At 49.5% G+C, this 27,678-nt stretch overlaps 1 protein-coding gene across 1 annotated transcript in view; it reads left to right on the top strand.

The window, feature by feature from the left end:
* The window catches only part of LOC140385994 (collectin-10-like), a 96,911-nt gene that overhangs the window by 48,964 nt on the left and 20,269 nt on the right, over window positions 1–27,678 (top strand). The window contains exons 3-4 of the mRNA XM_072468626.1: window positions 1,015–1,086; window positions 27,244–27,315. Coding sequence (XP_072324727.1) covers window positions 1,015–1,086; window positions 27,244–27,315 — 144 coding nt within the window. The remainder of the gene's footprint in view (window positions 1–1,014; window positions 1,087–27,243; window positions 27,316–27,678) is intronic.

Raw genomic sequence — 27,678 nt, 5'->3', positions numbered from 1 at the left:
TGTTACAAGTGAAGGTTCGCCAGATTAATCCCTGAGATGAGAAGATTGTCCAATGATGAGAAGGTGAGTAAATTGGTTCTGCATTCTCTGGAGTTTAGAAGGATGAGGGGTGATCTCATTGAAGCCTTCTAACTTCGACAGGGTCAGCACTGAGAGGCTATTTCCCCGGCTGAGGAATCTAGAACAATGGGTTTGATGATAAGGCCCGGCGTTTAGGACTGAGATAAAGAGAATGTCTTATTCAAAGGGTTGTGAGTCTTTGCAATTTATTCCCCAAGAGAGTTTTGGATAGTGAGTCCATTTAAGGTTGAGATGTATAGGTTTTTGGGATCAAGGGACAATGGGAATGGGTGGAATGTGGAGTTGAAGCCAAATATACCAGCCATGATCATATTGAATGGTGGAGCGAGTTTGGTGGGTCATGTGGTCTCCTTCGGCTCCTATTTCTCATGTTTTTACATTCTTTTCCTTTCTTCCAGTCCTTCCGAAATGTCAAATACCCCTGAATATTCATTTCTAGCCTTAGCCACTTTCATAGAATCCCTGCAGAAGGAGGCCATTCGGCCCATCGAGTCTGCACCAGCCCTTGGAAAGAGCACCCATTTTAGCCCACGCCCCCACCCGATCCCACAACCCAGTACCGCCACCCAATCTTTTGGACACTAAGGGGCAATTTATCATGGCCAATCCACCTAACTTGCACTTCTTTGGACTGTGGGAGGAAACCGGAACACCCGGAGGAAACCCACGCAGACACGGGGAGAAAGTTCAAACTCCACACAGGTAGTCACCCGAAGCCGTAATTGAACCCAGGTCCCTGAAGCTATGAGACAGCATTGCTAACCACTGTGCCATCATTCTGGCCACTTTGCATCATCTCTAATGGCCATCATGTACCCATTTATACCCATTTATTTTCAAGTCATCCATCTTATTATGAATGCTTTGTGCAATTAGATAAAGTGACTTTAATAAACAAAACATGCATCTGATGATTAATTTCTGTTTTCAAAGGTGAACAGGGTGAAACGGGAGACTCCGGAGAAGCAGGAAAAACAGGAAAACTAGGTCCACCTGGATCAAAAGGTATGGTGCATGGTGAACACCATCTGATGGGATACTTGTAGTTACTAAAATGTGCTGGTCAAAAGCCACATGCTGATAATATTGTTGAACAGTAATGATCACAGGCAGGTTTTGATGCTTTCGATGCATTTCACAATAACAGGTGATGAGCTGTCAACATAGGAGAGCACAGTTAACATTCATGATATATCCTACAAAGCTATAGTGTGGAGTAACCGTCTCCCCAGAACTTCTTTCAACACAGCTAGGCTACCCTTCCTTTTGTACCTGACCATTTCAATTAACGTGGGTTTTCAGTGTCTGGTGACTCATGGGCCTGGTTGTTGAAGGCTTCCTTAAACTTGGGGAACGTTCCAGATACATTGATCAGAATTTTATTGTCCCGTCGTGGTGGGGGCAGGGCCCGAAAATGCAGAGAGCTGTGCAAATGTGCATTGACTAGGGCAGCGTGCTGGCACAGTGGTTAGCTCTGCTGCCTCACTGCGGCAGGGATACGGGTTCCATTCTCAGGAACCTCGCTTTCCCCGTTACACACAATTCACCCTTCAGACTTTCTTCACTGCACCCAAAACTCATTACATTCATTTTCTTGCACTCTGCCTCTCTTCTTTTTATATTCGAGAATCTTTTCTGCTGGTTTCCCTCCTCCACTCTTGGCATCAGTTGATTTCTTTACGTTCAGGTTCAATCTGGGCATCATTTTCAGTGTATTCTTTCCCTTACTGTGACTCTCAGTCAGTCACTGTCTTCCCTATACCCACTGTCAATCTCCCTCCCATTCTCAGGATTCTCTCTCTCTCTCTCCTCGCTCTCTCTCTTTCTCCCTGATTCCTACTTCTTTGGTCTCTCTTTTTGCTTTGCTACTACCCATGTATTTGTCCTGTCGGCTGGTTTCGCTCAGTTGGCTGGACAGCTGGTTTGTGATGCAGAGCAAGGCCAGCAGCGCGGGTTCAATTACGAGGTTATTGCTGAAGTTATTGATGAAGGCCCTGCTTTCTCTGCCTTGCCCCTTGCCTGAGGTGTGGCAATCCTCAGGCTAAATCACCACCAGTCAGCTCTACCCTTCAAAAGACCGTTACTATTCATACTATTGCTCTGTCTGCACTTTTCCATGTATTCATTCTCCTTCCTGAAATTTAGGGCTGAATTCTCTCCCAGGTTATGCTGAGCACTGATTATATATGAAATGAATGATCCCTCCATCCAACAGATTAGAATCACCTTCTATGTACTGATACGCAATCAATATACACAAGTCGAAGGTACTTAGTAACTGAGGTTTTAATACTCTAAGAACTGATCCCCAGCAGCTTCGGGAGAGAATGTGAAGGCTGCTGGGACGGCGCCGTCTCTTATACTCCACCTTCAGGGCGGAGCTACTTCGCACAGCCAATGGTGGACTCCAAAGTCTCAACCAATGGCGTCGGGCTCTCAGGTACCGCAATACCTGGTACTACCACATTGACTCCCTGTTAAGAAGGAGTCCGGGGGGGGGGTGTTGGCCAGTGAAAAAACGTTTTGCCCTTCACATGCTAGGACCAGGTATTGAGGCACCGTACAGCCGAGGATTGAACAACAGTGTTCATTTAAAGTTAGTGTCCGAGACAGGATGAAGCAATAAGGTGCTCGGGCAGCCTGGTTGTCCTCTTGGAGCGTCGGAGCTTTGGTGGTGATCCTGGTGTGGGTCCTGGTGGATGCGACTCCGTGAGCATAGTTACGGTCTCGTCGGCAGTTTCGTCACCCCTGGGCGGCGCTGTTGGGGCAAGCGGTTGACGTGGGGGGGAGAAACCCTGTAGGGGACGCCGATGAGTGGCCGGGCCAAGGCAGGAGTGGCGGGAGTACTGAGCACTCCCACTGCTGCGGGGGCGGTGGGGGTGGGGGTAATGGGTCAGGAGCGCGTGGGGTTCCGGCGGGCGGCAGGTCCCGAAGGGAGACCGTGTCTTGCCTGCCATCGGGGAACGCCACGTAGGCGTACTGTGGGTTTGTGTGCAGCAGATGGACCCTTTCGACCAACGGGTCCGACTTGTGCACCCGCACATGCCTCCGAAGCAGAATGGGTCGGGGTGTTGCTAGCCAGGTTGGGAGCGACGTGCCGGAGGAGGACTTCCTAGGGAAGACAAGAAGACGTTTGTGAGGTGTCTGATTCGTTGTGGTACAGAGCAGTGAACGGATGGCATGAAGGGCCACCGGAGGACTTCTTGCCAGCGGGAGGCTGGGAGGTTCCTGGACCGAAGGGCCAGTAGGACGGTCTTCCAGACCGTTCCGTTCTCCCTCTCTACCTGCCCGTTTCCCCGGGGGTTGTAACTGGTCGTCCTGCTCGAGGCGATGCCTTTGCTGAGCAGGAATTGACGCAGTTCGTCGCTCATAAAGGAGGACCCCCTGTAGCACCGTCAATATGACGCGAGGCAGGTTGAGGTAATGTCAATTGAAGGCTTTATTAAGCAGAACTTTATCCCCAGCAGCGTGGTTACAGAATGCAGCTGCTGAGGGAAATGGAGGGAAAAACTGGGTTCTTATACCGGCATTTCTGGGTGGAGTCCAGTAGGTGGCAGATCCTATCAGGACCTGACATCCCTCCACCAATAGCCTGTCGGCACGTGGTGTACCGTATTACCCCTAATACATACCACCACATTCACCCCTTGTTGAAAATAAAACCTGGCTGGATGGTGGTTCGCATGGTGGTAGGGGTTTACAGAGTCGGTACTGTGCCGTAACTTTGAAAAAACACAAAATTATCGCTTCAACTGGGCCAACGGGCCAAACAGGGTCGGCATGATGCCATAACTATAACAAGACACCATAACTGAAAACGTTGAGAGTTAAAGTGATTCGATGAGCCAGATGGGCGCCCTGGTCGTCCTTTCCGATCGTCTCGGGCGTGGTGGTGATGGCGCTGGCTCGAGTCCCGTCGACTCTGGTAGCGTAGCGCTGTCCCCTGTGTCCTTACTCCTGGGCGGGTCTGAGAGGAGAACCGAACCCCCTGGGAAGGGGGTGGCTGCGGGATGAACCGGCGGGAGTGAGGAGGTGGTGATTGGCGTTGGGGGGGTGTGGGTAGCTCCGGCGGGCGCCAGATCTCGCAGGGAGACCGTGTCCTGTCGGCCATCGGGGTACTCCACATAGGCGTATTGCGGGTTGGCGTGAAGGAGATGCACCTGTTCCACCAATGGATCTGACTTGTGCGCCCGCACATGTTTCCGGAGCAGAATGGGTCCCGGAGCTGCTAGCCAGGTCGGAAGTGGCGTTCCAGAGGAGGACTTCCTAGGAAAGAGGAGGAGGCACTCGTGAGGCGTTTGAGTCGTGGTGGTGCACAGCAGGGACCGGATAGAGTGAAGGGCATCCGGGAGGACTTCCTGCCAGCGGGAAATTGGGAGGCTCCTAGACCGGAGGGCCAGCAGGACGGCCTTCCAGACCGTTCCATTCTCCCTTTCTACCTGCCCGTTCCCCCGGGGGTTGTAACTGGTCGTCCTGCTCGTGGCTATGCCCCTGCTGAGCAGGAATTGACGCAGTTCGTCACTCATAAAGGAGGACCCCCTGTCGCTATGGATATAGTCGGGGAAACCGAACAGTGTAAAAATGGTACCGAGGGCTTTAATGACCGTGGACGCTGTCATGTCGGGGCAGGGGATGGCGAAAGGGAAACGGGAGTATTCGTCAACAACGTTCAGGAAGTACGCGTTGCGATCGGTGGAGGGGAGGGGGCCTTTGAAATCCAAACTGAGGCGTTCAAAGGGTCGAGAGGCCTTAACCAGGTGCGCTCTATCTGGCCTGAAAAAGTACGGTTTGCACTCAGCGCAGAACTGGCAGTTTCTGGTGACTGTTCGGACGTCCTCGACGGAGGAAGGGAGGTTGCGGGCCTTAAGGAAGTGGTAGAAACGAGTGACCCCCGGGTGGCAGAGGTCCTCGTGGAGGGCTTGTAGACGGTCCACTTGTACATTGGCACAAGTGCCGCGAGATAGGGCATCGGACGGCTCGTTCAGCTTTCCTGGACGATACAAGATCTCATAATTGAAGGTGGAGAGTTCGATCCTCCACCGCAAGATCTTGTAATTCTTGATCTTGCCCCGCTGTGCATTATCGAACATGAAGGCAACCGACCGTTGGTCAGTGAGGAGAGTCAATCTCCTAATGGCCAGGTAATGCCTCCAGTGTCGCACAGCTTCCACTATTGCTTGTGCCTCCTTTTCCACTGAGGAGTGGCGGATTTCTGAAGCGTGGAGGGTTCGGGAGAAGAAGGCCACGGGTCTGCCTGCTTGGTTGAGGGTGGCCGCCAGAGCTACATCCGATGCATCGCTCCTGACCTGGAAGGGGAGGGACTCGTCGATGGCGTGCATCGTGGCCTTTGCGATATCCGCTTTGATGCGGCTAAAGGCCTGGCATGCCTCTGTCGTCAGGGGAAAAGTAGTGGACTGGATTAGTGCACGGGCCTTGTCTGTGTACTGGGGGACCCACTGGGCGTAATAAGAAAAGAAGCCCAGGCAACGTTTCAGGGCTTTGGCACAGTTGGGGAGAGGGAACTCCATGAGGGGGAGCATGCGTTCAGGGTCGGGGCCTATCACTCCATTACGCACTACGTAGCCCAGGATGGCTAGACGATCGGTGCGGAACACGCATTTTTCTTTGTTGTAAGTGAGGTTCAGGGCGTGAGCGGTCTGGAGGAACTTTTGGAGATTGGCGTCGTGGTCCTGCTGGTCGTTTCCGCAGATGGTGACGTTGCCGAGATACGGGAACGTGGCCCATAAACCGTGCTGGTCAACCATTCGGTCCATCTCTCATTTGGAAGACCGAGACTCCGTTTGTGACGCCGAATGGAACCCTTAAAAAGTGGTATAACCGCCCGTCTGCTTCGAAGGCAGTATAGTTGCGGTCACCGGGACGGATGGCGAGCTGGTGGTAGGCGGACTTGAGGTCCACGGTGGAAAATACCTTGTACTCTGCAATCCGATTGACCATGTCGGATATGCGGGGGAGAGGGTACGCATCTAGCTGAGTGTACCTGTTGATGGTCTGACTATAGTCGATGACCATCCTCTGTTTCTCCCCGGTCTTAACAACTACCACCTGGGCTCTCCAGGGACTGTTGCTAGCCTGGACGATGCCTTCCTTTAGCAGCCTCTGGACTTCGGACCAGATAAATGCTCGGTCCTGGGCGCTGTACCGTCTGCTCCTTGTGGCGACGGGTTTGCAATCCGGGGTGAGGTTTGCAAACAAGGAAGGCGGTTCAACCTTGAGGTCGTGAGGCCGCAGACAGTCAGTGGGGGTATAGGGCCGCCAAATTTAAATGTTAAACTCTGGAGGTTGCATTGGAAGTCCAACCCTAGGAGTGTGGGCGCACAGAGATGGGGGAGGACATACAGCCGGTAATTTCAGAACACCCTCCCCTGCACCGTTAGGTTAGCGATGCAGAACCCCGTGATCTGAACGGAGTGGGATCCCGCCGCCAGGAAAATTTTCTGGGTGCTTGTCCGAATTACGAGGGAACAGCGCCTTACCGTGTCCGGATGCATGAAGCTCTCCGTGCTCCCAGAGTCGATAAGACACAGCGTCTCGTAGCCATTCACTAGGACTGTAGTGGTTGCAGTCTGGAGCGTCCGGGGTCGCGACTGGTCGAGGGTCGTCGAAGCCAGACGTGGTTGTTGAAGTTGAGCATCGTAATCAGGCAGTATGTGGCCGTCTGTGTCAGGGTCCTTCAGCCAAGATGGCGACGTCCACGGATCGAGCGCGGTCGGGGGTGGACAAAATGGCGGCGCCCATCTCTCCCTCGTGGCGTCCGGGGTCCAAAATGGCGGCGTCCGTTGGTCACACGTGGATCGCTGGGGGGGCTGGGTCTGTGGTCCCGTTTCTTCCCCGGAGATAGCGGCGACCCCGCGGGACTTGCACACCATCGCGTAGTGGCCCTTCTTCCCGCAGCTTTTGCAGGTAGCCGCGCGGGCCGGGCAGCGCTGCCGAGGGTGTTTCGGCTGGCCGCAAAAATAGCAGCGGGGCCCCCCCGGTTGGTCTGGTGTTTTGGCCGTGCAGGTTTGCGGGGGTGGGGGGGTGTCGGAGAGTCGGCTGCAGCGGGGGTCCATGGAGCCCAAGGGGCTGTAGTGCGTTCGGGGGCGTAGGCACGGGCGTTACGCGAGGCCACATCGAGGGATGCTGCCAGGGCCCGAGCTTCTGTAAGTCCCAGAGATTCTTTCTCCAGAAGCCTCTGGCGGATCTGGGAAGAGGCCAAACCTGCCACATACGCATCGCGGACCAGGAGCTCTGTGTGTTCACTCGCTGTTACCGCCGGGCAGTTGCAGTTTCGACCCAGGACCTGCAGGGCGTTATAAAACTCGTCCAGCGATTCCCCCGGAAATTGCCGTCGTGTGGCGAGCTGGTAGTGAGCAAAAACCTGGTTGACGGGCCGGATGTAGATATCCTTCAGCGCGGCGAATGCACCGGTGAAACCGTCCTTGTCCTCGATAAGGGAGTAGACGTCAGGACTCACCCTGGAATAGAGGACCTGCATCTTTTGTTCATCAGTCGGTGTGCCGTTCGGAGGTAGCCCTCAAAGCAAGCCAGCCAGTGCTTGAAGATAGAGGCCGAGTTAGCTGCTTGGGGTGCGATGCGCAGGCACTCCGGGGTGATTCGGAGCTCTATGTTCCCACGTCGTTTTCTTCAATTTAAATTCTGCTTAATAAATTGTAGCACCGTCAATATGACGCGAGGCAGGTTGAGGTAATGTCAATTGAAGGCTTTATAAAGCAGAACATTATCCCCAGCAGCTGCTGAGGGAAATGGAGGGAAAAACTGGGTTCTTATACCGGCATTTCTGGGTGGAGTCCAGTAGGTGGCAGATCCTATCAGGACCTGGCATCCCTCCACCAGTAGCCTGTCGACACGTGGTGTACCGTATTACCCCTAATACATACCACCACACCCCCTATCACTGTGTATGTACGCGGGGAAACTGAACAGTGTAAAGATACCCTGGAGGGCCTTGATGATCGTGGATGCCGTTATGTCGGGACAGCGAATGGCGAATGGAAACCGAGAGTAGTCGTCAATCACGTTCAGGAAGTACGTGTTGCGGTCGGTGGAGGGGAGGGGGCCTTTAAAATCCACGCTGAGGCGTTCAAAGGGGCGGGAGGCCTTCACCAGGCGCACACGGTCTGGCCGGTAGAAGTGCGGTTTATACTCCGTGCAGACCTGGCAGTCTCTGGTGATTGCCCTGACTTCCTCGATGGAGTAGGACAGCTGCGGGCCTTAGTGAAGTGATAAAGGCGGGTGACCCCTGGGTGACAGAGATCGTCGTGCAGGGTCCGTGGTCGGTCCACATGTGCGCTGGCACATATACCTCGGGACAGGGCATCGAGGGCTCGTTGAACTTACCAGGGCGATACAAAATCTCGTAATTAAAGGTGGAGAGTGTGGTGATATACATCACTGTAAGTACACAAAGGGTTAATGTACATACACTACACCTAGCTAGACACTAGAGGGAGCACCAGAGACATGACACACAGACAGTCAACCAATAGGTCAGTAAGATAGGACACGACCAATGGGCATTCAAGATACACACAGAGGTGACACTGCCACAGGAGAGTATTGCACCAACCCATATAAATGGACACATCACACATGCTCAGTCTCTTTCCAGTGGAGACACTCAGTGAGTACAGATACAGGGTTGATTGAACATCACTCCCACCACGTGGATTGTAGCAGACTGGTCCGTCAGTCTGAGTAGCTATAGCAGGATTAACAGGAGAGTCGAATCCAAGTAGGAGAATCGTTAACAGTAATAAATGTGTTAAAGCTATCTCCACGTCTGAACCTTCCTTTGTCAGAGTGCACATCAAGGCAGCAGATCATGCTACGTCAAGAGCATAACAAAACATGGTACCCAGGAGTGACTGTTAAATCTATATAGCTCAACTCAGCAAACAGTGACAACCAGCAACAAAAGCCAGGCAAGATGATGTTCAAGATTCCAGTTCCACAGCAGCTCAGGTACCAAGGCAATCTCAGTGAAAACTGACGTTGGTTCCGGCAGAGATTCGAGATCTACCTGGTAGCGTGCGACCTAGATGGCGTGGCGGATGCAGAAAAAATAAAGCTTCTACTTACCATCACGGGTCCAGAAGGAGCTGAAATTTTCCAGACCTTCAAATACTCAAAGGGGCAAAACAAGAGCGACTTCCAGGCAGTCCTGGACAAATTCCAAGAATTCTGCAAGGAAAATACAAGGAACAACGGTAAAAGACCTGACCATGAGGCGAAGGTAAGGCGTCCAGTGCAGAAAACGGCAGTTTTGATTTGCAGCCATCTTGGAAAAGGTGCTGCACACGCGCAGTTGCGCGAAGAGCGCACAGAATGGGAAGGTCCGTTTGCGCATGCGAGAGAAGCCGCGCATGCGCAATTAGGGGTTGGTTTAGCACAGGGCTAAATCGCTGGTTTTTAAAGCAGACCAAGGCAGGCCAGCAGCACGGTTCAATTCCCGTACCGGCCTCCCCGAACAGCGCGCCGGAATGTGGCGACTAGGGGCTTTTCACAGTAACTTCATTTGAAGCCTACTTGTGACAATAAGCGATTTTCATTTTCATTTCATTTCAATTGCGAAAAAGGCCCCAAGTAAAGGCACAGTGATATGCGCATGCAGAATCGCTTCCTACGCACTACGTCACACGCTTCATGACGTCAGAGGCCCCGGACCATGCCCACTTAAAGGGGAAATATCCCAAAACAAGAAACAAATTTTTTAAAGCCTCAAAACCAGATTCTTTCACCTGGAACGACAGAACAATGCCTGAAATTCGACCCGTAGCTGAAAGTAACCACCGCAGATCCCTGCAACAAGCAGGTAGCACCGCCCAAAGAGATGATACAGTCCTTGAAAACTATGAATCAAACCTTGAATTTGTCTTTGGACATCGCAAGCACAATGCCAGCTTCGACACAAAACGTGATGATATGGTCCTAGAAGACTACGACTCAGACGATGATTTCATCATTGGAGATGGCGACCCCAGTACCAAATCCGAACGAGATGTGTCTTACAGTGAAGAATCCGACACAGACGCAGATGTGTTCTTTGGATTTGAAGATCTTCAGCCCAGCATATACGACATCCCGACTTGTGAGTGCACGATTATGCTGCGGCCTGACACCAAGAGACAGAGAGCGGTACAAGCCCTCAGAGAGCGGCCTGCTGCCACACAGAGAGTGGCCCACGCACCGCAAAGGGTCCCAGCCTCCACACAGAAAGCGATGAAAGACTCCACAGCGAGACAACTGCACGTCTCCACACAAGATGTGACTCCAGTGACACAAGCCTCCACAGCGAGCTCGTGGACAGACTCCACGATAGAAGCAACGCAAGACTCCAAAGCGCAGTCCTTGCATGAACAAGACCATGAGGGTCTCGCAACCACCTCTGAGCAACCAGCAGCAGACAATGCAAGTCTGCCACGCTCAAGTGAACAACAGAAAGACTATGACAGTCTGCCATGCTCAAATGTACAGCAAGCAGACTATGACAGTCTACCACGCTCCAGTGAACAAGAAGAAGACTCTGACAGTCTACCCAGCTCAAGTGAACGACAAGAAGACACTGAGGCTCTACCCACTGTATGTGTGACAAGTGACGACGGCATCCCACTTCCCATACCAGATGTGCAACGTGACAGACCTCAGCTAGAATGTACAGAGACACTCGACAATCACAGTGAGACTACTGGTTGTGGTGTTGGGCGTTCTGACACACAGATGAGCCAACACAGTTGTATTTGGTACAACGCTGTTTTATTCAAACTTACTATCTACAGTTTTGTCTTGATACTCTGCACGTGGGAACTCCCTGTCTGTGATGTTAAAACAGGTCTTGTCCTTGTCCTTGTCCCCAGATCTACTGGCCACCAGGTGTCGTGTTTGTCCTTTTATACTGTCCCTGTCCTTGTCTGTGATTGGTTGTGGTGTTGTGTGTTCTGATTTGTCTGTTGGTGTGTCTATCATGATGTGTGTGTTTGAATATCATGACACTGGTGACTCCGGTGACACCACGTTACTTCAAACTTCATTCGCTCGAGCCTCTCCGCAAGCAAATGCATTCCTGAATGTTTTGACTCCAGGCCGGGAGCATCACGAAACTTCAGAAGATTCAAGTGAACCTGAAATGACTCCGGATGGGGAGCATCAAGAAGCCAAAACTGACTCAGGTGAAACAGACCAGACTCCAGACGGGGAGCATCGACAAACCAAAACTGACTCAGGTGAAACAGACCAGACAAAACAGACCAGACTCCAGACGAGGAGAATCGACAAGCCAAAGCTGATTCCAGTAAGCTAGACATGACTCCAGACGGGGAGCGCCACAAACTCAGTGACGGCACGCTCAAGGAAACAGCAGATGCCACAAAGCACGCTAACACGAGGAACTGTGTGAAGGACTCGTATTATCCACAGAGTGTGGTCCTTGAGCGCAGCAAACACGACAACAAAACCAACCAACACAACAATAACATCAAATACAATAACAAGAAACGTACCAGAGCCAACAACGTCGACAACAAGCACAACAAAAACAACACCAATGGAACTACGACTGGTACGACATGGTACAACTCTGCAAATGCGGGACACTGTTACTGCTCAGCTCAGTACAATGACATACCATGGCAGGACGATGCATCTTACCAATTCACGTTTGCTGCACTACCAACAGGCTTTCAGGACAGATGCTATCAAGAATTGCTACCATCAGCATCGAAAAAAAAAGAAACAGACTCCAAGTCAGTCAATGAAGTGATTTGAACACTTGAACACCTCCTGATGACCAAACACCAGGACACTGATGGCATTCACAAGGGAATTACAACGTCACTATTGACACTTCTATACCAGACCATATAAATTCATGAACTTTGGACTCATAACTTTTATTTTGTATTGTTTTATCCTCAACGTCATCGCAACTATTATTTGGTCTTGTATATTATTGTACAGTCATCGCTGTTATCATAACTTGTACATAGCATCACTCATCTACCTAGTTTGTTCAATTTTCTTTAACACTGTACAGAAAATATGTAACACGAAAAAAGGGGGTATGTGGTGATATGCATCACTGTAAGTACACAAAGGGTTAATGTACATACACTACACCTAGCTAGACACTACAGGGAGCACCAGAGACATGACGCACAGTCAGTCAACCAATAGGTCAGTAAGATGGGACATGACCAATGGGCATTCACGATACACACAGAGGTGACACTGCCACAGGAGGGCATTGTACCAACCCATATAAATGGACACATCACACATGCTCAGTCTCTTTCCAGTGGAGACTCTCAGTGAGTACAGACACAGGGTTGATTATGCATCACACCCACCACGTGGATTGTAGCAGACTGGTTCGTCAGTCTGAGTAGCTATAGAAGGATTAACAGTGGAGTCGAATCCAAGTAGGAGAATCGTTAACATTAATGAATGTGTTAAAGCTATCTCCAAGTCTGAACCTTCCCTTGTCAGAGTGCACATCAAGGAAGCAGCTTATGCTACGTCAAGAGCATAACAAAACAGAGAGCTTGATCCTCCACCACAAGATCATATTGTTTTTGATCTTGCCCCGCTGTGTGTTGTTAAACATGAAGTCCATCGACCGTTGGTCTGTGAGGAAAGTGAATCTCCTGCCGGCCAGGCAATGCCTCCAGTGCCGCACAGCTTCAACGATAGCTTGGGCCTCCTTTTCGACGGAGGAGTGCCGAATTTCGGAGGCATGGAGGGTGCGGGAAAAGAATGCCAGGAGCCTGCCTGCCTGGTTGAGGGTGGCGGCCAGAGCGACGTCTGATGCATCGCTCTCAACTTGGAAGGGGAGCATCTCGTCGACCGCGTGCATCGCACCTTGGCGATGTCAGCCTTGATACGTTTGAAGGCCTGGTGAGCCTCGGCCGTCAGTGGGAAACTGGTGGAGTGGATGAGTGGGCGGGCCTTGTCCGCATAGTTAGGGACCTACTGGGCGTAGTACGAAAAGAACCCCAGGCATCGTTTGAAGGCATTGGGGCAGTGGGGAAGGGGGAGATCCATGAGGGGGCGCATGCGATCGGGGTCAGGCCCTAGAACTCCATTCTGAACCACATAGCCAAGGATGGCTAATCGGTTCATGCTGAACACACACTTCTCCTTGTTGTAGGTTAGGTTGAGGAGTTCGGCGGTGTGGAAAATTTGGAAAGGTTAGCGTCGTGGTCCTGCTGGTTGTGGCCGCAGATGGTGACGTTATCCAGGTACGGGAAAGTGGCCTGCAGTCCGTACCGGTCAACCATTTGGTCCATCTCCCGTTGGAAGACCGAGACCCCGTTAGTGACGCTGAAGGGAACCCTAAGGAAATGGTAAAGGCGGCTCACCACAAAGACTGAATCTGTAGACTGAACTTTTGTACATTTTGTGACTTCATCGATTTAACCTCTGTAAATATTGTTTTGTTTGCCATGTATCTGCACTATCGACACCTTCCTATGTATTTACGTTCAATTAGACACCTTTTATATATAGTCAGGCATATATACGCATGCACACCTTAGTATTTATTTATCTAAAAAAATAATGATGTGGAGATGCCGGCGTTGGACTGGGGTGAGCACAGTACGAAGTCTTACAACACCAGGTTAAAGTCCAACAGGTTTGTTTCGATGTCACTAGCTTTCGGAGCGCTGCTCCTTCCTCAGGTGAACGCAGAGGTCTGTTCCAGAAACACATATATAGACAAATTCAAAGATGCCAAACAATGCTAGGAATGCGAGCATTAGCAGGTGATTAAATCTTTACAGATCCAGAGATGGGGTAACCCCAGGTTAAAGAGGTGTGAATTGTGTCAAGCCAGGACAGTTGGTAGGATTTTGCAGGCCAGATGGTGGGGGATGAATGTAATGCGACATGAATCCCAGGTCCCGGTTGAGGCCGCACTCATGTGTGCGGAACTTGGCTATAAGTTTCTGCTCGGCGATTCTGCGTTGTTGCGCAACAATCACCAGGCAGGAATGTTCCCTTCCAGTCGGGGAACACTGCAGCAGTCAAGGGCATTCAGCCTCTGACCTCCGGGTAAGCGTTCTCCAAGGCGGCCTTCAGGACCCGCGACAACGCAGAATCGCCGAGCAGAAACTTATAGCCAAGTTCCGCACACATGAGTGCGGCCTCAACCGGGACCTGGGATTCATGTCGCATTACATTCATCCCCCACCATCTGGCCTGCAAAATCCTACCAACTGTCCTGGCTTGATACAATTTACACCTCTTTAACCTGGGGTTACCCCATCTCTGGATCTGTGAAGATTTAATCACCTGCTAATGCTCGCAGTCCTAGCATTGTTTGGCATCTTTGAATTTGTCTATATATGTGTTTCTGGAACAGACCTCTGCATTCACCTGAGGAAGGAGCAGCGCTCCGAAAGCTAGTGAAATCGAAACAAACCTGTTGGACTTTAACCTGGTGTTGTAAGACTTCGTACTGTGCTCACCCCAGTCCAACGCCGGCATCTCCACATCATGGCTACCATCGACACCGCAAACTGCCGGCTCAAAGTGGAGAGGATCTCCAGGAAAATCGCGCATATAGACACTGACATTAAGTTTCTACAAAGATGCAAGAAAGCAGACAAGATCCCGAAAGGGCTACAGATCACAAACCCACTCAAGTCGACCTACAATACAGACTTCGCTGAGAGACTCTGCCGTCGCACCTCTCTCACACTCCTCAACCACCTCGTCCGCCAGCTCTACAGCAAACGACGCAACCTGGAAACCAAGATAGAGGCCATATTCTCAACTTGCGCTCAGGATGCAGCAGACCAGCTGCGGAACACTGCCAAACAGATGAGACAACAATACTATGCCACCTATATGCATACGAAGAACAGAAAGCTTGAGAAACTTGGCATCACCACCAGCAGCAACCAAGCCGGTGTCACAGTAGAAAACAATACAGGGAAATCTATTGTCAACTTGTCAGACTACACCCTTCAACCAGACGAAATCGAAGTCTTCAGCAGAGGGCTCAATTTCTGCACCACCACCAAAATGGACCCCATCAGTCTCGCGGCAGACACTGAGGAATTCATCAGGCGAATGAGGCTCCGGGAATTCTTCCACAGACCCCAAGAGGCCAACAGCGAACCCAAGCAGACTACCAATGAACCGGAACAGCAGACCGAGAGATCTGCGGTGCGGCAACCGAAGAGGAAAGAGTCGAATTGGACCCCTCCGGAAGGCCGCTGCCTTAGACTCGACATGTATGCTCAAGCCGTCAGGAGTCGTGTCAATGCCAGATTCATCAGTCGCATTCACAAGACAGCCCCGAACGTCACCCAAGCACAACGCAATGCCATCCGCGCTCTCAAGACAACCGCAGCATCGTCACCAAACCAGCAGACAAAGGGGGGGCCACTGTCGTACTGAACAGAACGGACTACTGCAAAGAAGTATACCGACAACTGAACAACCAAGAACACTACAGACAGTTACCCGCAGATCCGACCAAGGAACACATCCGCCAACTTAACAGACTGATCAAGACCTTGGATCCAGATCTTCAGAGTACCCTACGTGCTCTCACCCCACGTACTCCCCGCATTGGAGATCTCTACTGCCTCCCGAAAATACATAAGGCCAACACACCAGGCCGCCCTATCGTTTCAGGCAATGGGACCCTGTGTGAGAACCTCTCTGGCTACATCGAGGGCATCTTGAAACCCATCGTACAAGGTACGCCCAGTTTCTGTCGCGACACGACGGACTTCCTGCAGAAACTCAGCACCCATGGACCAGTTGAACCAGGAACATTCCTCGTCACAATGGACGTCTCGGTACTCTACACCAGCATCCCCCATGACGACGGCATTGCTGCAACAGCCTCAGTACTCAACACCGACAACTGCCAATCTCCAGACGCAATTCTGCAACTCATCCGCTTCATTCTGGATCACGTCTTCACCTTCGACAACAAGTTCTTCATCCAGACGCATGGAACAGCCATGGGGACCAAATTCGCACCCCAATACGCCAACATCTTCATGCACAAGTTTGAACAGGACCTACTCACCGCACAGGACTTTCAACCGACGTTATACACCAGATACATCGATGACATTTTTTTCCTTTGGACCCACGGCGAAGAATCACTGAAACGACTACACGATGACATTAATAAGTTCCATCCAACCATCAGACTCACCATGGACTACTCTCCAAAATCAGTTGCATTCTTGGACACACTCGTCTCCATCAAGGACGGTCACCTCAGCACGTCGCTTTACCGCAAACCCACGGATAACCTCATGATGCTCCACTTCTCCAGCTTCCACCCTAAACACATTAAAGAAGCCATCCCCTATGGACAAGCGCTCCGTATACACAGGATCTGCTCAGACGAGGAGGAGCGTAACAGACATCTACAGACGTTGAAAGATGCCCTCGTACGAACGGGATATGGCACTCGACTCATCAATCGACAGTTCCAACGCGCCATAGCGAAAAACCGGACCGACCTCCTCAGAAGACAAATATGGGACACAACCGACAGAATACCCTTCGTCGTCCAGTACTTCCCCGGAGCGGAGAAACTACGTCATCTCCTTCACAGCCTTCAACACGTCATTGATGACGATGAACATCTTGCCAAGGTCATCCCCACACCCCCACTACTTGCCTTCAAACAACCGCGCAACCTCAAACGAATCATTGTTTGCAGCAAACTACCCAGTCTTCAGAACAGTGACCACGACACCACACAACCCTGTCATGGCAATCTCTGCAAGACGTGCCAGGTCATTGACATGGATACCACTATTACACGTGAGAACACCACCCACCAGGTACGCGGTACATACTCGTGCGACTCGGCCAACGTTGTCTACCTCATACGCTGCAGGAAAGGATGTCCCGAAGCGTGGTACATTGGCGAGACCATGCAGACGCTGCGACAACGAATGAACGGACATCGCGCAACAATCACCAGGCAGGAATGTTCCCTTCCAGTCGGGGAACACTTCAGCAGTCAAGGGCATTCAGCCTCTGATCTCCGGGTAAGCGTTCTCCAAGGCGGCCTTCAGGACCCGCGACAACGCAGAATCGCCTAGCAGAAACTTATAGCCAAGTTCCGCACACATGAGTGCGGCCTCAACCGGGACCTGGGATTCATGTCGCATTACATTCATCCCCCACCATCTGGCCTGCAAAATCCTACCAACTGTCCTGGCTTGATACAATTTACACCTCTTTAACCTGGGGTTACCCCATCTCTGGATCTGTAAAGATTTAATCACCTGCTAATGCTCGCATTCCTAGCATTGTTTGGCATCTTTGAATTTGTCTATATATGTGTTTCTGGAACAGACCTCTGCATTCACCTGAGGAAGGAGCAGCGCTCCGAAAGCTAGTGACATCGAAACAAACCTGTTGGACTTTAACCTGGTGTTGTAAGACTTCGTACTAAAAAAATAAGGGGGGGAAATGTCATAATATCCACTCATGTATATAATGAGATGCAACAGGCAGTGATTGCCACACAGGATGACCAGTAAGCACACAACACAGTGCAGCCAATCACCAGACAGGACACTACCACTATAAAGCCAGAGGGCACTAGGTTTCCCGTTCTCTCTGGACCCAGCCACTGAGACAGTCAGAGTCCACGAGCTAGTACAGTGCAAACACCATGCGGTTGCTAGTAAGTCTGGTCAGGCTACTACAAGGTCTCCAGTCAGTTCAGTATAGTGTCGACCCACAGCTGAATATGTATATCAGTTCTATCGTTGAATAAAACAGTGTTGGATCTTCTCCAGTGTTAGACGTCTGTTTCTAGCTTCCCTGCATCGAGTGCAGTCCACATCGAACCTACCAGCCTAACACATCAGACAGGTGGTGCCTGGCGTAGATCTTGTTGGTCTGCTGAGCGTAGTTCTCCTTCAGTAGCGCCATGGCCTCTGCGTAGGTAGGCGCGCACTGGATGAGGGGGAAGACATCGGACTCAGCCACGTGTACAGAATTTGGAGCTTCTTTGCTTCTGGGATTGGTTCTGTCGCAGATCCGATGTATGCTTCAAAGCAAGCTAGCCAATGTGCAAAGTCCTTTTTTATCGTTATCTGCTTGAGGATGCAGCTGCAGGCGATCTGGCTTGATGAGGAGATCCATCTTTGTAAAATCTCTGTGTAATAAATTGATGCACTGTCTTCATCAACGGTCTGCTCAGAAGCAAAGGTATCTCACTTGAAATAACATCCGTGCTAATGAAATGATTCACTCCGGCAATATTGCAAGGGATCACCACTCTTTTCAGCGACTTCAGAGTATTATCATCCCTAAACCTGAAACTTGTGGAACTTTCAAATTCCTTAACCTTGTTACGATTTTCAGCATTCAAAGAACCCAGGTAACATTTTAACCAGTCAATTCCGCACACAGATGTGCAGCCACTGTCCAATACAGCACAATTGAAGGATTCTGCAACCAACACCCTCATTACCGGCGTAAAACAGCTTGTTAATAGGACAATGCCTTCTTTCTGGTCACTATCTTTTTCCTCTTCTGACTCTTCCGTGTCATGTGTTGCTTCAAACACTCTATTATAACGTGTTGGACAGTTGAAAGCATAATGGTATTGAGAGTCACATCGAAAACATCGATTTATCATGCCCCGTGCATTTCTGGGGTTCATCTTCCTATTGTAGGTTCTAACTGGGTTTCTGTCTTCATAATTTCCGGGTCCTGATCTCCTTCCATAGTCTTGGAACCTGTTTGTAGCCCTACGATTTCACCATACTGTTAGTCGTGTATCTTCCATATTCTGCTTTATTGCAGACTGATCTATTTGGGTCATCAGAGCCATCGGAATCAAATGTTTCCCCAGAAACCTTTTTAAAGCTTCTGTCATCTGATCGAATAAGGTATACTTATCCACAAACTGAACTCCTGTCAAAACCAGGAGCCTATCCATGTTGCTCACTCTAGCACAGTCAAGTAATTTAAAGGCCAACACAGACTGTGGAAATTCCAGGCTGTGTTTCTGCAGCCTTTTATATAGTCTGCCAAATTCCATTATATAGGGCGAGATTCTCCACTCCCGCGCCGGTTGGGAGAATCGCCTGGGCCGCCAAGATTTCCTGGGACATCGGTCCGACGCCCTCCCGTGATTCTCCCAAGCGCCGGGAACGGCCCGGTCGAGTTCCGCGGGCCGCAGGTCGGAGAATCGCCGGAGACCCCCAAAATGGTGATTCTCCTTCACCCCCGCTATTCTCAGACCCGGATGGGCCGAGCGGCCAGGCCAAAATGGCGGGTTCCCCCCGGCGCCGTCCACACCTGGCCTGCGGGGGGGGCGAGGGGGGATTCTGCACCGGGGGGTACCTCAAATGTGGGGTAGCCCGCGATCGGTGCCCACCGATCGTTGGGCCGTCCTCTCTGAAGGAGGACCTCCTTCCTTCCGCGGCCCCACAAGATCCGTCCGCCATCTTCTTGCGGGGCGGACTTAGAGAGGACGGCAACCACGCATGCGCGGGTTGGCGCCGGAAATTAGCTTAAGCCATACCCGTGTTTGCATCACCGCTTTATTCCCCCCCTGTTCCAAATTTACGGTAGAAACCCAGAGATTACAGTAAAAATGGCAATGAAGGCAATGGAACGCCTTATGCACACCAGGAATTCGAGGTCGCAGCGACCAATAGAGCAGAGCAGTGTCCCATATGGGAAGAGGAAATTCGGAAGTATCTAAAAGGGAAAGGATGGCTCCTTTGGAACGAATTTTGCACAAATGAGGAAACAGGTCCCGGAGGTATAGGACAGATTTGGTGGGATAACCTGACCGAGATTCATAAGAAGAGTTTAGGAAAAGTTTGCAAGCCGATGGCAACCGTGTCCTTTCTAGGACTGGTTGGCTACTGCAGGAACCACATAGACAGTTTTGCCACAAAGGCAGCCACTCTTTCCGAGCTCCTAAAAAAGCAAGACCCATGGAAATGGCTTCCACAGCACACGGATGCCGTGGATGCATTAAAACGTACCCTGAGCACAACTCCCGCTTTACAGGTACCAGACGCACTCGCCCCATACGCAATAGAGGTAGCAACCACCAACCGAACCCTTTCGGCCGTGCTCCTTCAGGAAAGACACGATCGTTTGGGCCCCGTAGCATACACCTCACGAGTTCTCGATCCGGTAGAGCAAGGATTTTCTGCCTGCGAAAGGCACTTACTCGCAGTTTTTTGGGCTGTTCAGTACTTTGCGTACATAACAGGACTCAACTCCGTTACCATTTTAACAGAACACACCCCAACCCAACTTCTACTAGACGGTAGACTAAAGGACGGCACAGTCAGCCAAATTCGGGCAGCACGATGGACCCTACTCCTACAAGGATGGGACTTACAGTTAAAAGGACTACGACACACGTTTCTAGCAGACAATTTACAGTTCGCAGGCACCCCACAGGAGTGTGAGATCATTACCACCAATCACAATACAGGCCCCTTTGTACCCAAATCAGCTCCCCCGAAACCAGGTACTACACCCCAGAGACCCCAGCCCACAGACAGCTCTTAGGATTTATGTGGATGGCTCCTCCAGTATTAAATGGCAAACAAATCACTGGTTGTGGTATCTATGTAGAGGACGCGCAGGGACGCGCGTTAGAAGAAATCTCACTGAAATTGCTTGGACACCTACGTTCGCAGGCAGCCGAATTAGCAGCCGTAGCCAACATTGTACAGTTCCCCGACTCGTTCCCGACCCCAGCCGACATATACTCCGACAGTCTATATGTCTGCAATAGCTTAACTGAATTCCTACCCCTGTGGGAATATAGAGGTTTTATTTCCGCAGACGGAAAACTCCTACCCTCAGCCCCATTACTCCAGCATATCCTCAAGTCAGCTACAGGCCGCAAATACGGTATCGTTAAAGTTCGCAGCCACCATCGTTCTTCCCCCCCGGTAACGTTAAGGCAGACGCCCTAGCTAAAGCAGGTTCCAGACATGGTCACTCTAGGAATCCCCCCGAGAGTGCCCCAGTACACACGGTCCAGGTCTCACAGACCAATATTCAAGATTTAGCTCAAGCCCAGAAGGAAGACGAAAAGCTCAGGGAAGTTTTTAAAGGTAACTTTCCTGCCCCCTATGATAAGTACAGAAACACTTTAACAGCAAACGACAGCATAATTTTAAAAGACGGTATTTATGTGGTCCCCGCCAAGATAGAAACCAGATTATCTGCCAATTCCATGACAACCATGGACATCAAGGGATAGATGCAACCCTAGCCCACCTCAGACCTCTCTGCTGGTGGCCCGATTTAAAATCCAATGTGACTCATTACATTGAAAACTGTTTGATTTGCGCCCAGAACAATCCAGACAGGCATGCGAGGAAAGGCCAACTCAGTCACACCCACCCTGTTAATGGCCCCTGGACGAATTTACAGGTAGATTATACCCTACCCCCCTGCAAAAATGGTTTTAAGTATGCGTTGGTAGTAATCAACACCTTCACGAAATGGGTGGAAGCTTTTCCATCTAGAACTAACACGGCTAAAATGACAGCCAGGATCCTAACGCAGCACATCTTCACAAGATGAGGCCTTCCCCATAGTATCGAGTCAGACCAAGGCTCACATTTCACAGGACGGGTCAAGAAAAATGTCCTCACAATTTTCGGCATACGACAAAAATTCCATATTGCCTATCATCCCCAATCAAGCGGAATAGTAGAATGTATGAATCGAACCCTCAAAGCAACCCTTAGGAAAAAGGTGCAACAGCACAATACAACATGGGACACAGTCCTCCCATTTGCACTCATGTTCATTAGGAACATGGTATCGACCTCAACAGGATACACCCCTTTACATATCAGTGTCAATTATTGGATACTTAACATAAGTGAGACAACTAATTGGAATGCCTCTTAACCCATTACTCAACAGCTGTGACCTTCAGGGTGACAGACAGTGGGTGCCCTTGAGTCCATGTGATGCCAATTCTTACATAGCCTGGCAAAGATGAGTGACCATTTCCATGTCATCCAGCGTCTACTCCTGCGCTGGTTCTCACTCATCTGCAGGGAACCCATCCACCATCTGTAAATTCTGGCCCGGTATTGTTGCCCCTGAGTGGCCACTCCCTGTGGTCCAGCCTTCGGCAGCTGAGCAGGACCTGCCGCCCTTTCCTCCTCAGGATTTTGTTCCTGCCTCTGGGAAGCTGCACGTTACCGCTGGCATCGTCTCTGCTGCCCCATGGTTAGAAGGATTACTGCCAACTCTACAGGCTCCATGATCTTATTTGCGCAATAACTGCGCAGATAAGAACGCAGGAAGAAACAGAGTGAGTGACCAGTGAGGCGCCCTGCCTATGCCTGACCCTTTGTCCATGTCCAGAGGCATCCTAGCAACGGTCAGTGACTGTTGTTCTCACCTTCTCACTGAGCTCCACTCCCTTACAATCTCCCACACCACTGGCCAAGATCCCACATGAGCCTCTCAACTCAGCATGACACATGGCTGTCTATGGCTGTACTCTCATTGGATCTCAGGTCTCCCGAAGGGTGAAATCATGTGGCTCATGGGTTAACTAAACGTCCAGGTGGGAGGGGGTGGGGAGAGTGTGCGGTGAAGAGCTGTGAGGACATCGCTGCAACACCACATGTTGGAGCTGGGAGGTCTGTTGAGATCTTAAACTTTTGGCCCTTATCTTGGTACCTCTGCTCGCACTCTCAGCGAATGCTGCAGGAAAGCCTTGGAATTCAGGGAATGGGGGAGCTCATCGCAGAATCAGTGAACTCATGCGTGTCAATCAGTGGGACCAGCATACATCACAACTAAGTAACTGGGCATAATTGGCTCATCCATCAAGGCTAAGGAATGTTAAAAGACAAGTTGGTTTAATTTGTCCCTCAGTTATGTCGTTTATTTTAATTGGTTCTTTGACATATCCAAAATAAACCTCCTGATGCAGGCCTGGGTGAGCTGATTGCTGTCAAGTCTTCATATTAAACTTAACAGGATCAGATTACATCCCTGGCAGCCCGCCTCCCCCCTCCTCCCCCACCCCAAAAGTTGTGACTCTAAAACTCTTGTATTCTGGACACCCACCCACCCAACCAAGCTGCCCAAGCTTCTTGGCGCAGTGCGAGGGCCCCATGTAGCACAGTGGTTGTCACTGTTGCCTCACTGCCACCAGGGGCCCGGGTTAAATTCCCGGCTTTGGTCACTGTCTGTGCGGAGTCTGCACATTTTCCCCATGTCTGCGTGGGTTTCCTCCGGGTTCCTCCCACAAGTCCCGAAAGACGTGCTTGCAGGTAAATTGGACATTCTGAATTATCCCTCTGTGTACCCTAACAGGTGCGGCGACTAGGGCCTTTTCACAGTAACTTCATTGCAGTGTTAATGTAAGCCTACTTTTGACACTAATAAAGATTATTATTAAGGTTATTATTATGTGGCAGCACAGGTTGCAGCCTCTGGGCGGGTGAGATTTGTTAGAGGCTAATTTGACCTTCAGTGAAAATGTCCTTCCCTGCTGCCCCCCACTCCCGCATTATGGGGATAGGCCACAACCCCTTTCAAAGTTATGCCAATGACGGCCTCCACAAGGTTACCTCCCATACCCACCCCTAACTACCAACACGGCCTTCGCCCCTGTGCTGTCCCGGTGGCTGTATCACCCCCTTCAAGCAAAACCGCATTCGGCATTCACTTGCAGGCCTCAGCTCCAACCCTCCCCCACCCCCCATCCCCATCTTTCCCACTGCCTCCCCCACCAGATATAAAAATCTCTTTCCAGCAAAATCGCCACCATTGGAGTTTGCTGTTCCTCGAATCAGAGATTGTTTCTCTCCTACATTTGCTGCCTAGAGTGAGCCCATCAGCAGCAAGCGCGGGAATGCCGATGATTGGAGGAGCAGCCCTTTGCAGAATCTTCCACTCCCAACTTCCCTGTCTGACCGGCATTTTGAAAACTGGCTCCGGAGACCACCTAGAATGGCTGACGCATTTCGATATATATTAATAATTGGCAAGGTCCAAATTACCATAGGCCTAGTGTACCACAATATCTCATCATTTGTTGGATTTTACTCTCTAAAAGTATAACAAAATGATGTTCACTGTTTTGAATCACATCACAGCCAAGTTAATTTTACAGTCTGAAGTCAGTGTATCATTTTGATTATCTGGGCTATTCCTCTGGTCTATTGTGCCACTATTCGTTCATGGGATTTGGGAGTCGCAGGCTGTCCCAGCATTTATTGACATCCCTAATTGCCCTTGAGGGGGCAGTTAACTGTCAACCACGTTGCTGTAGGTCTGGAGTCACATGTAGGCCAGACCAGGTAGGGACTGCAGATTTCCTTCCCTAAAGGGCATTAATGAACCAGATTATGACAATCGACAGTGATTTCATAGTCATCATTAGAATTTTATTTCCAGACTTTTATTGAATTCAAATTTCACCATCTGCAATGGTAGGATTTGAACCTGGATTCCGTGAGCATTATTCTGGGTCTCTGGTTTACTAGTGACATTACCACAATGCCACCACCTCCCCATACTTCTGCTTTAGTTTTGGAGAAGCAATGACAAGTTGCCATCTATTGTCTCCCTCCAGCTATTATTTTTTAAAATAATATTTTATTAAAGATTTCAAATTTTTGAAAATAAATTCAGTGTACCCAATTCATCTTTTTCCAATTAAGCGGCAATTTAGCCTGCACATCTTTGGGTTGTGGGGATGAAAACCACACAAACACGGGGAGAATGTGCAAACTCCACACGGGCAGTGACCGGGAGCTGGGATCGAACCTGGGACCTCGGCGCTATGAGGCAGCAGTGCTAACCACTGCACCATCATGCTGCCCCTGTTTAACTAATATTGCACATGCACATTTCTCTGTATTGCTTTACAGTTATTTTACTCCCTGAGATGAGGTAGTTGTGTTTTTTGATCCTTACTTTTCCAGTGACCGCATTTGGCAATTCTTTTTTAAAATAATATTTTATTAAAGATTTCAAAATTAACAAACACAATCTAAACTATAACACAGCTATGGAAATTGGTCAAACATGGTACAATTATCACATTCACATTGCAAGGAAACAGAGATATAGAAAAACACACAACAAAGGCTACATCCAAATTGTCAGCCCCATATCCCCCCTAATCCCACAAATAAACTCTACCTCCCCCCAACAACTGATGGTAATTAACTCTTTGAAGTTATGAGATAAATGGCTGCCACCTCAGGTAGAATCCCTCTACCAACCTCCTGACGCTGGACGTGACCTTTTCCAGGTATAAAAAGTACATAAGGTCACCCAACCAGGCGGAGGCATGGGTCACAGCGGACGCTCCCCATCGCAGCAGAGTTCTAATGCTCTACTCTCCTCGATTATTGCAGCTCCAGCTGAGAGTCAGTGTTGGTTAATGGCAATGAGACCTGATCGTTATGTTGCTCTCTTTCAGTGGCTATAAATATGGCGATTAATAAGGTCGCCTTTCTTCAACTTAATTATGAATATTTTCTCAGAGTCGCCAGATATCTCTTGATACCGCCACAAGGTTCAACCGAATACCGATCAAAGAGCCAATACATCAGTTAGTTAGTTCAAAGTCAATGATACTTTATTTACACACAGTATGATTTACTCATGCACAATAACATTCAGGCTAATCTATGTCTATCACTAACACCTATACTTAACTTCGGGTGCCCACTTAGGTCAGAGGAACAATGGCCGTTGTTCGGATCTGAGGCTGTTGGGTTCGAAGAGGTAACAGGAGTACAGCTAAGGTCGTCTGTCTGGTAGCGAGCTTTGAACTTGAACTTGCTTGCTTCTGGTGGTGCAGGTGGAAGGGTCTCTCCAGTTGAGAGCCGAATCCAAGAGAGGGAACACATGGCGAGGGTTCCTTCTTATACTTGGGGGCTTCACGTGCTTTTAGGCGGGCCTTAAACTTGGTCCCAATTAATTGGGCAGCTTCTTGATCACTGCCATCGATCTGAGTCAATAAAGGGGTGGGTGCCTTGATGGCTGGGCGTGTCCTAAGTGGCCATTGGCCTTGCTTTGTTTGTGTCTTCTTGCTAAGGTAGTGGCGCCGGAATGTCTGGGATGGTATCGGCTACCTGAGCATTAGTTCTTTGTTTATTGGAGATGGGCCATCAATATGCAAATCGGCCCAGAGTTTCGTTTCCGTCTGCAGTCTGTCTTCTAAATATACATTCAGGCTCTGTGCCTGCTTGTTTACTTTGCATTGTCCATTTTTCCCTGTATGCTCTGCGAGTGTCCATTTTATATGCTGAAAGTGGCCATCCCAGATGGCCACAGTTATAATCTCTTGGGTCTCGAACCATGGTACGGGATGGTTTTCTCTCAGCTTCAGCCCCTGCACACACAATATCCACCTGGATTCAAAATCCGAGAATGAATCATCGCTCTTGAGGCTGCTACAGGTTCATGCTCTGTTCATGTAAAGGGTAAATACAGGCAATTGCATTTATGGAGTTTGAATTACAATGGATAGATTACTTTAATCTAACTAACTTATTATTATCATTATCAGTGGGAAACATCCATCAATGGACCAGGTCACCTATATTTGCTACCAATGCAAAATGAAATCAGAAAGGGGACAAACAGGTGGTCAGTCCAGTCCTATCATTCTTGCATCATGCCAGTCAGTTTAGAATTACACTCCTGGACTTTGCCATGTTTAAGTAAAAGCATTTCTCACTCTCACTCACATCTCCATCAGATCCAAACTGCAGTCTTTGTTGAGTACCTTAAACTTTATATTAAGGACACATAACTTGCCAATGACCATTTTGATGATATTGACTATACTCAAGTACATTGTATGCCTTTTAAAGATGGAAAAAGTCGACTGTGAAAACCTTAGCAATTTAACTTGGCATTCTGAATTCTGATAGTAGAGTAACATTTTACTCCACAGAAAACTCTGGCATAAGCTGAAATGGAAGAGATGTTTTAACCCAAGGCCAAGGACATTTGTTGTAAATCAAAATAATTATGTTCATTCTTATTGCCTACTAACAAATAAAATAAGTTCCTATTTAATTGGTCACATAAATTACAGAGTGAATAACCACTTTCAATGGCTTTATTGCAATGCCATATCTAATGTGAGGTTTTAATTTTATTCAGGATTGTTTGGTGAACCAGGTCAGAATGGAGAAGTTGGACGAAGGGGTAAAATCGGCCCAGTTGGCTCAAAGGGTAAGCCTAAAGTTTGGACAGTGTAACGACTTTGAAGTCGAAGTGTTTAGAGATAACTACCGCATTTCCTTTCTCGTGCAGCTATTTTTGTCATGGAACATTATTGAAGAAGAACAAAAATAATTGGAAAATAAATATCTCAGTTTACACCAGCACGTACAGGAATAAACATTCTATTGCAAATGTTTAGGTAATAGATTCACATTCTTCCAGATAAGGAATGAGATATGAATTAATTCCATGTCATGCAAAAACGAGTTTGTCTATTTTGTGGTATAAAAACATTTACTTGCAACACAAACTTTGCTGAATAGTCTGTCATCTGCATTAAATGTGGTGTATTTATTTTGTGCAGCAATGACT

Source organism: Scyliorhinus torazame, chromosome 11 (assembly GCF_047496885.1).
Source record: "Scyliorhinus torazame isolate Kashiwa2021f chromosome 11, sScyTor2.1, whole genome shotgun sequence".
Lineage (NCBI taxonomy): Eukaryota > Metazoa > Chordata > Chondrichthyes > Carcharhiniformes > Scyliorhinidae > Scyliorhinus > Scyliorhinus torazame.
The sequence above is the reverse complement of the archived record's forward strand: the minus strand, read 5'-3'. Positions and strand labels throughout refer to the sequence as shown.